A 15,530-nucleotide genomic window follows, 5' to 3' on the forward strand; every position below is an offset into this window, starting at 1 on the left:
TCCAAATTTTGATGAAAACCTTTCGATCCGAAGATAGCCTATTTTTTTATAGATCTGGGTTGAGTGAGACTTGAGATAATGAGATTTGAGTAGGAAAAACATGAATTTGGTTGGGTAAAATGGGAAAGTTTGGCAACTTCGTTAGTGAACGTTGCAGTGAAACGATGTTCCCAACGAATTATCCATCCAGCTTCCAGCCGTCTCTCCTCTTGCAGCTACGCTCCCCGCAGCCGGCCATCTCCAAACTCCAATGTTCCCCGCGTCTAAATCTCTCCTGTCCCCGGCCTCACTTCCTGCCATGGCGACTCGGCCGCCGCCATACCTACCAGCCAGCTGCGCTCCTTACTCGCGGCCACCGCCACTCTGCTCCGTGGCGCGGGCCACCGCCCCTCTCTCCGCCGCCGCAACGGCCGTCTCATCGCCGCCCTCTACCACGAAGAAGGTCTGACGGTCTATCCTCCACTCACCACCTCTTTCTTCAACAGTGTCAGGGACCTGAAATTTCTGCGGTTTGTATTGGCAAGGTTCTCGTGCCTATCGCCATGGGCACCGAGGAGATGGAGGCGGTCATCCTGGCCGGCGTTCTCCGGCGAGCCGGCGCAGACGTGACGCTGGCCTCCGTGGAGGACGAACTCGAGGTGGAGGCGTCGTGTGGCACACACATCGTCGCGGACAAGCCCATTGCCGCCTGCGCCGACCAGGTGTTCGACCTTGTGGCTCTACCGGTAACTCACCTCTCTTCTCATACTGATACCGGAGTAGAAATTATAGCGAACATTTCTTGCTTTGAGATACAGTCAATGGTTTTGCTAATCTTCAGTCGACTAAGAATCTGTTAAGTCTCGACACCAAGAACCGTCGATCCGGTGTAAGAACCCGTGCAAAAAATTACATTTCAAAATTCTGGAAATAAGCAGTGCATTTATTTGCACTATGTAAACAAGTTATTACATCACTGTTATTATTACTTTAGACATGTATGGACAAACTTATAAAATCGCCGAGACTTAATTAATTGTCACTGGACTGAAACTTAGACACTCCCGCCATTCAGATGTTTCTAGGCACTCATATTTAGCACTGCAACTTCATTTTTCAAAAGAGGGGCAGATTTGCCTCATTTCATTAACCAATAGAGAGATTACCTTCCAGTTCAAAATAAATAAAAAACTAAGAGGTTTAGACAAAACAGCTGGCCCCAAAATCCAATTTTTTTAAAAGATAAGCCTGCCCTGCCGGTCCCGGACATTAGGTTCCTTAGAGACTCAAGGATGATAGATGGGATAGATTTCCAATGGCTTCCCAAGAGAGTAGCAACGTTTAGACGTGTTTGAGTATTTGCTCACTTACGTGCTGATGGCAAGTTGGCAACTGGTGAACCTTGGTTGTTCTTTAACTTTCCTCGACTCATGGTGTATACAAACTGGCAGTATCCAGAGTTTCGTCTTCATTTCTTGGAATGATGTGTTCAGGGAGGAATGCCTGGTTCGGTGCGGTTGAGAGACAACGAGATCCTTCAGAGTATCACGGTTAGACAGGCCGAGGAGAAAAGGTTGTATGGTGCTATATGTGCTGCACCAGCTATTGTTCTCATGCCATGGGGTCTTCACAGGGGAAAAAAGGTGGGCCATTTTATTATATGACATTTTCTTATCAAGGTCTTCTTTTTTAGTTGACATTACTTTTTTCTTGTGTATTCATGGTAAGGTCACCTGCCATCCGTCCTTCATAGGAGATCTCCCAACATTTCGAGCTGTTGAATCAAATGTTCAGATTTCAGGAGAGCTTACGACTAGTCGTGGTCCAGGGACAACATTTCAGTTTGCTTTATCATTCGTCAAGCAACTATTCGGGCCTCATGCAGCTGAAGATATGGAAAGTACATTGGTTCGTAGTAAAAAAAGCTTACATATCTTTGCTCATATGTTTTTAAATCATTATGAATAATGTAATCTATTAGCTCGAATTATTCTGAATATTCTCTTCTCCCGATGGGATTTATCATTCAGTTGGCTAGCAAACGTTTTTTTACATTAGCTTAGCAACTTAGCAAGGGGAACCTAATTTTTGCACTATTATGCTATGCTGATCACTGTGCAATATTTGTATGTTCCCCATAGATGGCACAAATTGATGCTGATCTTGAGAGAAGTACAGAAGTCAACAAAGTTGAGTGGTCCTTTGATCACAACCCTCAGGTAAATTTTTGTTGAACTAGAGCTGTGCAGTATTACCTATGGGCTATGGCCATCATTTACATAAGACTTTATGCCTCATTGAATAGAACTCCACTCACGGGGGTACAGAGTTAAAAACATGTGACTCAGTTTGGTTGAAAGATGGACACTAAAGCATTTCAATTAAAAAATGGGATTGGGCAGCACCGATGTCAATTATGGCACTTAATTTTTGCGTTGATGCTTATTTAAGGTGCATGCTTCATTTAATATTGTTCAATTTGGTTGCATATGCTTAAGCATGCTATATAGTTGATATATCTATTGATTCCTCCTTGCGCGCAATGGTTTTATGTGCAAAAAAAAACTCATATATCTATCTTGTCCCCATCTCTTCCAGCTGCATGCATCATCGTGCAATTGCAGCACAGAATATTGTTTCGTTGGAGGTTTCTTGTAGTATTGCATTGATTTCTGGTGTTTTGACTTCTGATACAGGTTCTCATTCCGATTGCAAATGGGTCAGAGGAGATGGAGATCATAATGTTGGCGGATATTTTAAGACGGGCAAACATAAATGTGGTGTTGGCATCTGTTGAAAAATCTACAAGTATTGTTGGATGTCAAAGGATGGAGATTGTTGCTGATAAATGCATTCTGGGTGCTTCTGAGTCAAAATATGATCTAATCATTCTGCCCGTAAGCTGTTTTGCATTTCACATTTTTATTTGATGATCATAAAAGCCGATGTTGACTCAAAACACCACTGTTTTCCTGCAAGATATTGGGCATCTAGTCTAGTTTATTCAGGGCTGATGGACAAAATTCCAAAGTTTTATATCACGCTGGTGTGTTATTGATAAAGTATGACCGTACCACCTAACATGTCATGCGCAACCTTAGTCCGGTTTCTTGTATAGGAGGTGATCCATGCACCAAATTGTGATAAGCTAGTCGAATATGAATTAAACTTACATGTGGGCCATGCTTGTAATTATGGTAAATGATGTATGTTCTGGAAGCATGAAGTGATCTTCATCTTCCTCTTCTCACATTTCCCAGTTAGTATGTCTTGATGTGTAGCATTGCATCCTAAACCAGCTAGAGTTTGAGGCGTTCAAGTGTGTGCATAGCATGTTATGCTCTCTTTTGATATGTTTGACTTTCATTGTTCACTAATTTCCTTGTGATATGTTTATCTCGTATTAAAATTGTCTAGGGAGGACCTGCTGGAGCTGAGCGGTTGCACAAGTCCAAAATCTTACAGAAGTTACTCAAGGAGCAAAAGCAAGCATGCAGAATTTATGGTGCGGTCTCTTATTCTCCACTGATCTTGCAGAGGCAAGGCTTACTTCAGGTGATGTTTCGGACTAAAAAATCTTTGCATCTTAATATCTCATGTTTCCTGCAAATGGAAGTATATTGAAATCGAAATTGTTACTCAGGATAAAAAAGCAACAGCTCATCCCGACATAGTCAACCAGCTCACTTGCCAAGTTATTGACCGATCAAAGGTTGTGATTGACGGAAATTTGATTACCGGGAAGGGTCTTGGGACAGTCATTGATTTTTCCCTGGCTATTATTAGAAAATTCTTTGGCCATAGACGAGCCAAACTTGTGGCAAATGGAATAGTTTTTGATTACCCCAATAGCTAAAGCACCTGACATTTCTGGTACTATGTGATGTTCTGAAAGGAGACACGTTCAGTTGTGCTATGGGGATCTTGCGCAGATGTGCTTGGGACTAAAACTGAACGTGACTCTACTGGATACAGCAAAACATTAGTATGTTGCTGTCTTACTGGACAGATGAACTGAAATCATTGACTATACGCGGGGATGGACCAAATTTGCAGTGCAAAGATTTAGTCGGGGTCAGTTCATCTTGACATGATCAGTTGCCATATAAATGATTCGGGTGGGCCACTAAATGGTAAGTTCTATTTGAGTAGACATTGATGTTTTTGATTCTGTCAAATGAAACTTCTTGGATGCATAGGACTATTAAGCACTAACTTGTTCACTGAAAGATCTTTCAAAAGTTTGTTCACTAAACGATAAGTCCAACATTGTAACTTGTAAACCGGCGACCATTTCAGTGGTGTAGCGTTATTAAACAGTTATTATTTTACTCTTTCCAACAACTTATTTTTTTTTACATAAACTAACCTTTTAGTACGATTGAGCTGATATTAACTTGCTATGCTCTAAGATTGCACCAGATGATGCCATGATTGCCTTAATCTTAGCTGACATTTGTATATCTGTTCTCAGAGAGATGCATGTATATTTTTGAGGGTGGCCTTCAATAGATGAGAACCCATTTGACGTTGCTCCATTCTTCGTGCCTCATTTATGAAGCTTAGTTGTCTAATGCAGGCGCAGTGGCTTCCGTTGTTCTATGCTTACAAATATTTGTTCCAGACGTTTTTGACATGTAATTATTCCAGTTTTGTAAATGTGTAAGGTTGATGTATTTTGTCCTACTGCTTTTAACTCGATAAATTGATAAGAAGAGAAGCATCCATGATAACTATGTGTATGTGAGGAACCTTGCAAGGAAATTTAACTGGACGAAAACTCCTTGCCTATTCTTCATACTAGATATAAAAAAGGCATTTGACTCGATGAGATGGGACTACCTTGAGATGGGACTACCTTATAGATCTCCTTCGTCACTGTGGCTTCCTGCAAAAAAGATGTGATTGGGTTTGGGCCCTCCTATCAATGCTCCTCGTTGTCATTGATTTGACCCCATCAACCACCTCCTCAAGAAGGCTACCTTGCAAGGGCTTCTTTACCCTCTTCGTGGTAAACCCCTATGGCTTGCACCTCCCTATATGCTGATGTTGCGTTTCTTTTGTGGCCCGTATGATATTGTGAACCTCACCTCCGTCTTTGACTCCTTTGGAGAGGTTACCGGTTTGCGTGCATATTGTAAAAAATATATCTTGTGGCTCCTACTTGCGACGATCTCCTGGAGCTTGTCTTGGCTCGATGGCATGTTTCCAAAGGACATTGCACCATTTTTGTGAAGATTAAAAGCAAAAATTGCACGGTTTCGACAGGCTCTTGAGAATATTTTTGGGGTCAAACAAACGCTCAGGGAGTCACGTGGATCAAATCCAACAACCTGTTATGGGAGTCTCCCCATTACCAAACTTGATCAAAAAAATCCCCGAACACTATCCTTTGGACGTTCACAAATGATAGATACTAGTTATTACTGTTTTTCTTTTCATTTTTTTAGACAGTTTGAATTTTGAGTCTAAAATTTGGATCAATTGTCTCTGCTAGATTTTGATTGGAGGGCAGTCTCACATAGACATGGTCACCGTGAGACTTTGGTACATAAAATCACTGAAACCTCGGTTCGAAATTTTCTCCCATTCGGCCATTTCTAAGTTCTAACCCTACCCGTCGCCACCTGTGCACCATCGCAACACCGGGCACCCCTTCACCGTGGATCGCCGCCACACTGCCATCAACCGCCACTCCTCGTCTTGCACCTCTCCTCTATTTGGCTGCTTCCAACCACGCCATCCCAATAGCCCTTCATCTTTCGCGCCGTGAGCACGCCGCTAGTCGGCATGTTGAAGTGTAGCATCACAAACTATACAATTAGGGGAGCTCCTATAGCTCACATGCGTGCGTGTGCTTCTCCTACTGTCCACACCCTCGTGGGCCGGCCAAGGTAACGCCTCTTCTTCAGATTTCTCTTTTTCTATTTTTTTATTTGAAAAATATCAAATTTGAAAATAATTTAGGGATTCTAGCAAAGAAGTTATTCAGATCGAAAAGCTTTCAGATTGTAAAAATGTACAAATCTAAAAATTGTCAAGTTAAAAATATGTTTAGTTGAAATTTGGAAATTGTTTAAACTTAATAAATGTTGAAATAAAAAAGTCTAGAAATAAAAATTGTTCATATTTCAAAATTTTAAAAATATTTAGATTTTTCAATCCAAATAAAAACAAAAAGAAAAGAAAGAAAAAATACATAAGATGAAATAAAACCGAGAAGCTAACCGGCAAAACAGAAAAACTGAAGAATCTGGAATAAAATACTAGAAAACCGAAGAAACCACGTCGGAAACACAGCAAAAACCTTAAAACCGGAGAAAACTGGACTGAAAACAAAAACCTCCGCAGAAAAAAGAAAAAACCGCCGGATGCCAGGTAATTGGGCTGACCCATTCAAGTCCCGTGCCCGTTGGCGGAGCTTAACACGTCCCGCTAATGTGCGGGAAATATAGTTTACCTACAATTATCCTTCGGCCCATATTCTCGTCCACCTCGGATAACCCAGCCCAATAGCCCATCTCAGCCCACTTCCACTTGTTTCCAGAGACTCCTAGGTCTCGCTCCTTTGTCCCCTTCCCTTCCTCACCCCTCCCGCCGCGAAGCACCGCAGAACCCAAACCAAGCGGCGCGAAGAGTCGAGAAGCTTCTAGAAGCTCAGCTCCTTCCCGAGAAGCTTCTGGAAGCCCAATCCCTCCACGAGAAGCCCATCCCGCACCGAATCTCCACGCCACGCCATGGCGAGCTCCGGCGAGGAAGGGCCCGTGGTGGTGGACCTCCGATCCGCGGCGGAGTCGGCGGGCGGCGAGGACGCGCACGCCACGCCGCTCCACGAGATGGAGTCCCTCTGCATGCGCTGCGGCGAGAACGTAAGAGCTCCCGTTTTCCGTAGCTCTTCCTTCGGTTGGATTGCAGAGATTTCTGGCAGCAGCCTGACGTTTGTTCTTAATTTTCGTTGTTGCGGTTTAGGGCACGACGAGGGTGCTGCTGACTCTGATTCCGCACTTCCGGGAGGTGAGCTTCTGCGTGCTCTGAATCTGTGGACAAAGCTGCCTGTTCTGATTTTGGAGATACGTCTGATTTTTTTTTTCTCTCTAATAAAATCTGCAGGTTGTTCTGATGGCTTTTGAGTGCCCACATTGTAACGAAAGGTAATGTGGTGTCCATACCATTTATGCTCTACTGTAAAGTTGCGCAATGGCCGCACATCACAGCACAACCGTAGAATTGGTGGATTTAGTGTAACTTCTTACCTCTGGCGTGCTTGTGTCTTAGGAACAACGAAATTCAGTTTGCTGGACAGATCCAGCAAAAGGGATGTTGCTACACCTTGAAAGTCCCCATGGGGCAGAGCAAGGTATGTCTCTTGCATCGTGCATATATTTTGTTGTGATAATAATTTGTGGCAGCTGTGAAATATATTTAGTGACATTTACTTGTACTTGCTCCAGTAAGCACGCTGCAATATATTTAGTGACGTTTACTTATACTTGTTCCAATAATTTTTGTTTTTATCAAATCCAGGATAAGAAAAAATGGAAGTTGTTTTGAAATTCTATCAGTGTTTAACTGACTGTGCCTTAGAACCTCTTGCAATCATGGTATTGTCCGTGTAGTAGCATCTGTATATCTATACTAGTGCATTAACCAGACATGAATATCCAGTTTTCATCTCACAGACTTGTCTATCTCAACCGCAAAACTTGATCTGTTTGATCGCAGTGGCAGTTACTTTGGTGACTCCTCCAAATGATTCAACTGTTGCATTTTTGTAATGTTACAGCTTTGCACCTTAACGTCTGTTCATCGTTATATACTTATATTTCATATGTTTCGATGCAAGTCGCTCCTGCTTACCAGATAACTACTATTGCATTTATGTTCATGGAATTTTATATGTATGTATATATAACTAAGCTCACCCTACCATTCATTAATTTTTGTGTATCTATTACTGAACCACCTTCTTTCCCCGCCCCCAGTACTAACAGTTGTGAACTCGGTTCACATTAAATCCATTTACATTTGGATTACTATACATTATTTTGTCCTATCCATATGCATATGATTGACAAGCTGTATTGGCACAGGTATTGAACCGTCAGGTTGTCAAATCTGATTCAGCAACTATTAAGGTATATAGCTGAACCCACCTTGTTAATGCATGTATGCCGTATACACACGTTGTTTTTCTTGTACTTTTACACTGGACTGATATGCAGATTCCAGAATTGGACTTCGAGATCCCTCCAGAAGCTCAACGTGGAACACTTTCAACAGTATGCTTCCTTGTTTTCTGTATATAAATATATAACTTCTGGGGACACGTTTACTATTGCTAGTTTATGAGATTCTTGGATCACATATTAGGTGGAAGGGAGCATTATGCGAGCTATCAGTGAGTTGCAGGAACTTCAGGATGAAAGAAAGGTGAAGCCTGGGGCTCGTCTACCGAGTTTTTGAATTACCGTTGAGCCACCTAGTGATACACTAATCATATTTTGGTGCCTGCAGAAAGTGGATCCTCAAAAGGCTGAAGCTATTGATCAGTTTTTAGTAAAACTGAGATGTCTTGGATCAGGAGAAGCTGCTTTTACCTTTATTCTTGATGATCCTTCTGGAAACAGCTTCATTGAGAACCCGTATGTTTTTTTTTGTAGCCTTCTGAATTCATATTTGAGATGAGACTAGGAAAATTGCCCGTGCGTTGCAACAAAAAAAAACTTTATCATGAAGGCTCACAAAGTTTTCTTTGATATAACGCAACAAATATACACCACCCAAATGCCTGGACCATTGCTCGTCATCCTTGCCACATAATGTGTCCATTTAGTCAATATAATTGTGGTATGGAAACATATAGCTCAATCAACAATTTACTTGGGAAAAAATTCCAAAAAAGAGCTACCCTTTGACGTAGATACAAGTAGCAGACTACTAATACTACGGATGAACCGGTTTTCAACATAATTAGCTCAGTTCATGATTCACAATGCTCACATGTGTGCTACATAAATGTGGACCATGTATACCTCTCAGCATCACGAACATGACTAGCCATGATCTTTTCTTTCACTTCTTTGATGGTGCTCCTGGTGATGGCGATCATGGTGCCAGACCTGGTCACTGCAGTCCGTCTCGTGCTGCAAAAAGAAATAAAGCAATTCCTCCGTCATATTTATCATATAATAAATTCAATGTGATATACTCAAATCATAAAGCACCAGGGAGCAGTGATTAAACCGGCTAATGAAGTGATTTGTATGGTTGCATTGCTAGTAGGACAGGGCTTATATTGTTGGTGATGCAATCGAATACCTGAAGAAGCTACTGCAGTAGATCAATGATCTTCAGATTGAGCCAGAGCCATCTCCCTCTTCACATCGTCACTGCCTCCAACACCTACAAGCTTCCACGCTCTTACTTACACATTACCCACAGTGCCATGTTGCGTGAAGGAACAGCTTTGCCCGAGCGATACCAAGCCTGATTGACCACGGGCCTGTTGCCGTGCCATCGCTGCTGCCCGTTGCACTGTGGCGCACCATTTGGTGGTAGACGGCCAGGGTGGAGACGGCCAGTTTGGTGCATGTACTGATGTGGTGTGGCCGCCATCCTTCTCGGCTAGGACTGCTGGCATTGGCTTGCTGTACCGTATGATCTTGCTGAGATGTTCCAGCCACGGGCATGTACTGCTGTTGACTTGGCTGCCGTCGTTCTTGGCTAGGACTGCTGGCATAGGCTCTGGTTGACGTATGATCTCGCCGAGACGTTGTCGTCCATGCCCATGACATAGGATTCGACTGTGTGGAGGGTGCATCAGCGGTGGCGGCCGCCCTCGACATTCATGAGCATGGACCCGTGGGCGTGTCCGCGCCGATCGCGCAGGCCGTAATATTCAGTGGTGCTGATGGGATGAGTGGGGAGCCGTTTTTATCGTCAAGCTGCTGATCGTGATCTTGTCGTGGACGGACGCCAGCGAGCTCAAGCTGGACGTGGTCTCGGGGGACTGACCGTGGGAGCCAGCCATCGTCGCTTGTTGCGTCTATTGTCCATTATCGCCGCGTCGACAGGTGTCGTGTCCTGGAGACCTAGTTAATCGATCCCGCCTAGAGTTGTCTCGTGCTAGAAACCTAATTAATTGATCCTTTTTCTCGTTGAGAAAGCCGGTTAGGGACGGAGGACGGCCAGGCACCTATATAGAAACACGATGCAGACAAGTCTCAGGTAGCTAGACTGTTGCAATTAACGGATATAACTCTGTACTGCCAAGGTGGACTGCGTGGAGGAGTTTTTGGAACCGATTGTGTTACCCATTTTTTAGCCATGGACGAACGAAACCAAAGACGACGGACGACGGAAACAACTGAAGACGTATGGACAAAACCAAGGAAACGTTTCTCCCTTTATTATTAGGTATATAATTGTTGGAAAATTGAAATTACTTTGCCATGAAAGACATAATTCTAAGCATATATGAACTTCTAACTAATTTGTACTTTTTTTCTTCTTTCTGATCATCTTAAATCGGAAGTCGTAATTTCAACTCCATACTCTTGCAAAATTCCACTTTTGTACCCTGAATTTTTAAACTGTTTGAAGTATAAACCTGAACATTTGGAGTAATGTACACTCCCGGCTATGAAAATAGTTCACTTTTGGATGTGCATTGTGTTCGATTCAGTGAGAAGTCAAGGAAAAATCAGGAAAGATATAATACTGTGCGAAATTGGATTTTTTAAACTTATGAAAGAACAAAAAATAATATTATAAAGTAAATTAGGGGAAAATGATAAAATATAGAAAAATTAAAACAGAAATTTCTAAGCTAATACCCAGAATTTTTTCGGGAATTGCACATGTGTTTAGAACTGTAAATTTATGTAACTGCAGATTTTTATTACTGTTTCTTCCACCATTTTCTATATTTTCCATGCAAGTGCCACATCAACCAAACCACGTGTAGCACACGTCAGACAAACAACCTGCGAAGCCAGCAGAGGTGTCTGAAGTAAATTATTTATATATATTTCAGGGTTGTAACTCAAACGGCTTTAGAGTTTTCAGGGTATAAAAGTGAATTCCACTTCTGCAAGAGCACAGAGTAGCTAGCTTCATTCTGCACAACCTCTAGAAGTTTGACTCTTATGTCGCACATAGCTCCACACATAAGTACTTGTAATTTGATGTATATTGATGATTAATCTGCATATATCCACAGGCATGCACCTTCGCCAGATCCTTTGTTATCTTTGAGATTCTATGAGAGGACATCTGAAGAGCAAGCAGCACTTGGTTTTCTCGCTGAACCAACCAAAGAACCTGGGGAGTCTTCTCATGATGCTTCAACAGTGGAAGCAAACTCTGGTGGGCAGCGGATGCCACATGGTTCAGTTGGAGCTGTTGCAGGTCGCCGTGCTATAGCTCAGGGAAACTCTGATGAAATTAGCGCAGCCTTGTATAGATATTCAGCACCAGAAGAGGTATGTCTGTTCAGTTGCCTAACAACAATCTTATCACCAACTAAGGTTATTTATTTCTTATAAAATTCACTTGGGCAGGTTGATACTTTGCCATCATCATGTAGTGCCTGTACTGCTCAGTGTGTCACTCGATTCTTTTCTACAAGTATCCTTTCATCATGGTAGTGTTTTATGTAGCACTTGTTTACTTGAGCGGTCAATCTCAGAAACAGATCATCCTAACAACAATCTGGTAGCTTTGATTATGTAATGAATCCTACTATTGTGGAGGGACAATGCTGCGAGTAATCAGTAAATGTTATAGTTTCTGATCCTTGACCTTTGGTAGAAATCCCATATTTTCGGGAGGTAATTCTTATGGCTACAACATGTGATGTGTGTGGTTATCGCAACTCAGAGGTCAGTTTTCGTCATATCTGATTATTTCATATAAAAAGAATTGGATTTTCACTGTTGCAGTCGGTTGGTCACATTTTGAACTTGAAATGATTTTGTCTTGTCGCCCGATCAGTTGAAACCTGGTGGTGCAATCCCAGCTAAAGGAAAGAAAACTACACTACATGTGCAAGAATTTAAAGATCTTAGTCGTGATGTCATTAAGGTTAGAAATTTCTCTCTCTCTCTCTCTCTCTCTCTCACATGCAGGTCTTTGAGTTTTACTAGAGTTTTGCCATGCCAAAATGGACCTAATCTTTATTTAGCAAAACCAAAAGAATGTTCTGCAATATTAGTGTGTTTGGAGCAATATTTGACACATAACTTAGTTGATTTGAAGTTACCTCTTAATATCTTCAGTCAGATTCGGCTGCGGTGTATGTACCTGAACTTGAGTTGGAGCTATCAGCCGGAACACTGGGTGGCATGGTGACAACAGTTGAAGGCTTAATTGTGAAAATATGCGAGGGTATGTTCTCTACACTTACTCATGCCGCCTCTGTTGATGTCACCAAAGTTGACTGCAACAGCCATGCTAATTTGTATTAAAGGTGTGCCAACCAACAATTATCTTACTTTTAGTGGCTTGCCGGCTTCTTTAATAATTATATAAGATGGAGGAAGTATACAGAATGTAAAATGCATAGTTGATGTACCTCTGTACCTCTCATAACTTCTTTTGTTGACTAGACAAGTTTCAAACTTTGTTGCGCATGTGCACTTTCAGTTGTTATGCATCTACATTTTGTTTGAAGCTTCTGTACTTAACAGAGTTTATATGAAGTGCGCCAGAATACCTTGTAATCCACATGGGCACACACTTACTTTTGAAACTCAAATATATGCTTCTATTTTTGGGTTACAGCGCTGGAGAGAGTTCATGGATTCCAGTTGGGTGATAGCACACATGAATGGGAAAAGAAGAAATGGGATGACTTCCAAGAGAAATTAGCAAAGGTGAGATATTCTTTTTCATATGTGGAATGTTGTTGCTCCAGCAAGGTTCTTTTTCACCCAATCTTCAGAATATTATTGCAGCAACTATCCTTTAAAACATGTATATCATTTTTTGAGTCAAGTCGTACTTGTGAAAATATGACTGTTAGTTTCTTGATGACATGGAGCAAAATAACTTAAAAGTTATTGCTGTCCAGAATGTAGTGGTCTGCTCAGCTCATATTTTGCGTTCTTATCGGCTCATGCTAAACTGGGTTTTGCTTTCCAGCTTAGGTGTTGAAGAAGATGATGAGTTAATCAATTGTGATTTCCTTCAATCTGTTGCATACATATTTAATTTAATTTACTGTATATTTTTCAGCTTCTTAATTTAGAAGAGCCATGGACCTTAATTATTGATGATGCTTTGGCGGCTTCATTTATTGCTCCAGCCACAGATTTGATAGAAGAGGACAAGCAACTAACGAGTAAGTTAGCCTAACCAATGGATTATATAATACAGCATCATGCATCCGTAAACTCAGAATGGGGCAGTTCTGTACTTCAAATATAAACCAAATGATAGTAGTCGTTGTGAGCTTTTATTTGCCTTGATTTAGTCATTAGTCTTTGTGAATTGATGAAGATATTTATATTCGTGTACATTTAAGCATAATTCGACCTATGCATACTACTAACAGCGGGAGGAGGAATGTGCATAATTACTGCAATTCTGACAATCACAGTTCATTGTTCTCTGTGAACTGCAGTTGAGGAGTATGAGAGGAGCTCGGAGCAAAACGATGAGCTGGGCTTGAATGACATGGACACGTCCTCTGCGGACATGGCTTACAACACGACCAGCACCTGATAATGGTTTAGTCTTGTTATGTGTAATGTTGTAACTTATAGTATTTACCAGTTCAAACTTTGGTACTCTCAGTGATGTGCTAGTATTCAGATCTTTGTTTATGAAATGGAAGCGTATGTGATATGGATGTCAGATAGTTAGCCGACTGCACTTAAAGATTCTTTTTCATTAACGTTTTTGAAGATGTTAGCTCATTCATGAAACGTTTGTTATTTTGGTAGCAGATCTCTTCCAGTGAAAGAAAAGGATGTCATGCTCACCTATGTATAAACTATACATACACTGAGGCCAGTGATCTTTGCCGCCACCACAAGCCCATGGCTGCTATGCTGTCGTAATATATACTTAAATGGAGTGCATATGAACAGAAGAGAAATAGAAGTAAAATATAGGACGAGGATTTTGTGCACATGGGAGTCAGTGCTCCCTTCACTTTTGGATTTCTAAATTTTTTTAGATTCTCATATTTCTCTACTTTCAAGAATTATGACATTAAATATGTAGATAAATATGTATACGAGGATTGGAATCAAAAAAGTCTCGTCAAAAAATACGTTATATTTTGGGAGATGCAAAAAAGACAAATTTCTGACAGTAAACTGACAAAATATACGTACTATTGTACTACTATTTATAGTCAGAAATTTTTCTTTTTTGTATTTTCCAAAACACAAAGTATTTTTTAATGGGACTTTTTTGACTACACTCCTCGTGTCTAAAATCTATCTACATATTTAATGTCATAATTTTTGAAAACATAAAAGAGCGAGGTTTTGAAAATTTTCAAAAATTCAAAAGTCCAAGAAGCACTTGTGCTCATGTGCACATGGTACTTTCCGTAAAATATAGGACAACTTTATTGGTAGTCTGCCAAGTAAGGTGCACAAGTGAGGAAGGGAGATTCTTTAGTCCAGTCCCGTCCTCCAAAACGATTTGGGACGGACAAAAAAACCTTCCTAGCCGTGTTCCCCAAACACGTTTTTTGTCCGGCGCGGCCCGATACGGTGTCCGGCGTCCTGCCCGTTCCCGCTACACAGGGGACGCTCCGGGCACACCGGACACAACGAAAAGCGAGGCGAAGCGGACCCGACGCGTCAGCGGCACAGGAAAAATTTGTCTCCCACTCCCGCCAAATCGTGCCCCTCCCGCCACATCGCGCCAAGCCCGCCGCGCATTTCTGGCCTCCCAACACATTTCACCTCCTATCCCGCCGATTCATTTCTCCCTCCCGTCGTCGTTACTCTGTTCCACCCGCCGCCGCTACCCTCTCCCCATCCATGGCGCCGTCGATAGCCCCCCAAAAGATGGCCAACAAAGCGGTCAAGAAGCTGCCGGGTAATAAGACGAAAGGGGCGAAGGCGCCCTTCGCGAAGCCGCGGAAGGCATCGGCTCCCAAGAAGAAGCCGGAAGGCTGGACCGATGATCAGTGACATCAAGCTTGTCTGCGCCGGAAGATGTCGACGGCGGAGCGGAAAGGACGGAGGGCGGCGCAGCAGGAGAAGAAGGCGCTGGCGGCACGCGCGCACCAGCACTTGATAGCCGGGTGTATCGCCGCCACCAACGCGAGCCCATGGAGTACGTCGGTGCCGGCGTACGTTCCGGGAGTGGTCTCTCCGTCGACATCCGCCTTCTACAACGACGGCCCCTCCGCCACTCCCGGGTGCGTGAAGCCTAACTTGTCGTCCCACTACCAGGTTGCGCTGCCGCATGACGGCTTCAACCCCAACTCCCTCTTCTACTCCCCGACGTACGAGCAACCGCCCCAGCGCGAGCCAGGACCCGGTCCGGACGGCGCCCCGTTCACTGGCCGCAGGGGGCCGCTCGAA

General features: G+C 42.6%; 2 protein-coding genes across 2 annotated transcripts; both read left to right on the top strand.

Annotated features, from left to right (window-relative positions):
• Positions 1 to 183: 183 nt before the first annotated feature.
• Positions 184 to 4,810, top strand: LOC124673309 (protein DJ-1 homolog C). Its single transcript, XM_047209442.1, has 9 exons — positions 184 to 442; positions 525 to 725; positions 1,473 to 1,622; positions 1,708 to 1,887; positions 2,121 to 2,198; positions 2,676 to 2,876; positions 3,397 to 3,534; positions 3,623 to 4,112; positions 4,454 to 4,810. Exons 1-8 carry the CDS (start codon positions 251 to 253, stop codon positions 3,833 to 3,835), a joined length of 1,353 nt encoding a protein of 450 aa, XP_047065398.1. The 5' UTR covers positions 184 to 250; the 3' UTR covers positions 3,836 to 4,112; positions 4,454 to 4,810.
• A 1,900-nt stretch (positions 4,811 to 6,710) lies between these two features.
• LOC124682383 (zinc finger protein ZPR1-like) lies at positions 6,711 to 13,902 on the top strand (the record flags this gene model as incomplete). Its single annotated transcript, XM_047217077.1, is given in 16 exon segments — positions 6,711 to 6,848; positions 6,949 to 6,993; positions 7,090 to 7,130; positions 7,255 to 7,336; positions 8,070 to 8,114; positions 8,202 to 8,258; positions 8,350 to 8,409; positions 8,494 to 8,621; positions 11,201 to 11,462; positions 11,541 to 11,607; positions 11,791 to 11,861; positions 11,974 to 12,063; positions 12,258 to 12,366; positions 12,763 to 12,854; positions 13,216 to 13,321; positions 13,604 to 13,902. Coding segments are annotated over 16 exon segments (1,488 nt in total). The 3' UTR covers positions 13,705 to 13,902.
• Positions 13,903 to 15,530: the final 1,628 nt, after the last annotated feature.

The sequence above is a fragment of the Lolium rigidum genome, chromosome 1 (assembly GCF_022539505.1).
Source record: "Lolium rigidum isolate FL_2022 chromosome 1, APGP_CSIRO_Lrig_0.1, whole genome shotgun sequence".
Lineage (NCBI taxonomy): Eukaryota > Viridiplantae > Streptophyta > Magnoliopsida > Poales > Poaceae > Lolium > Lolium rigidum.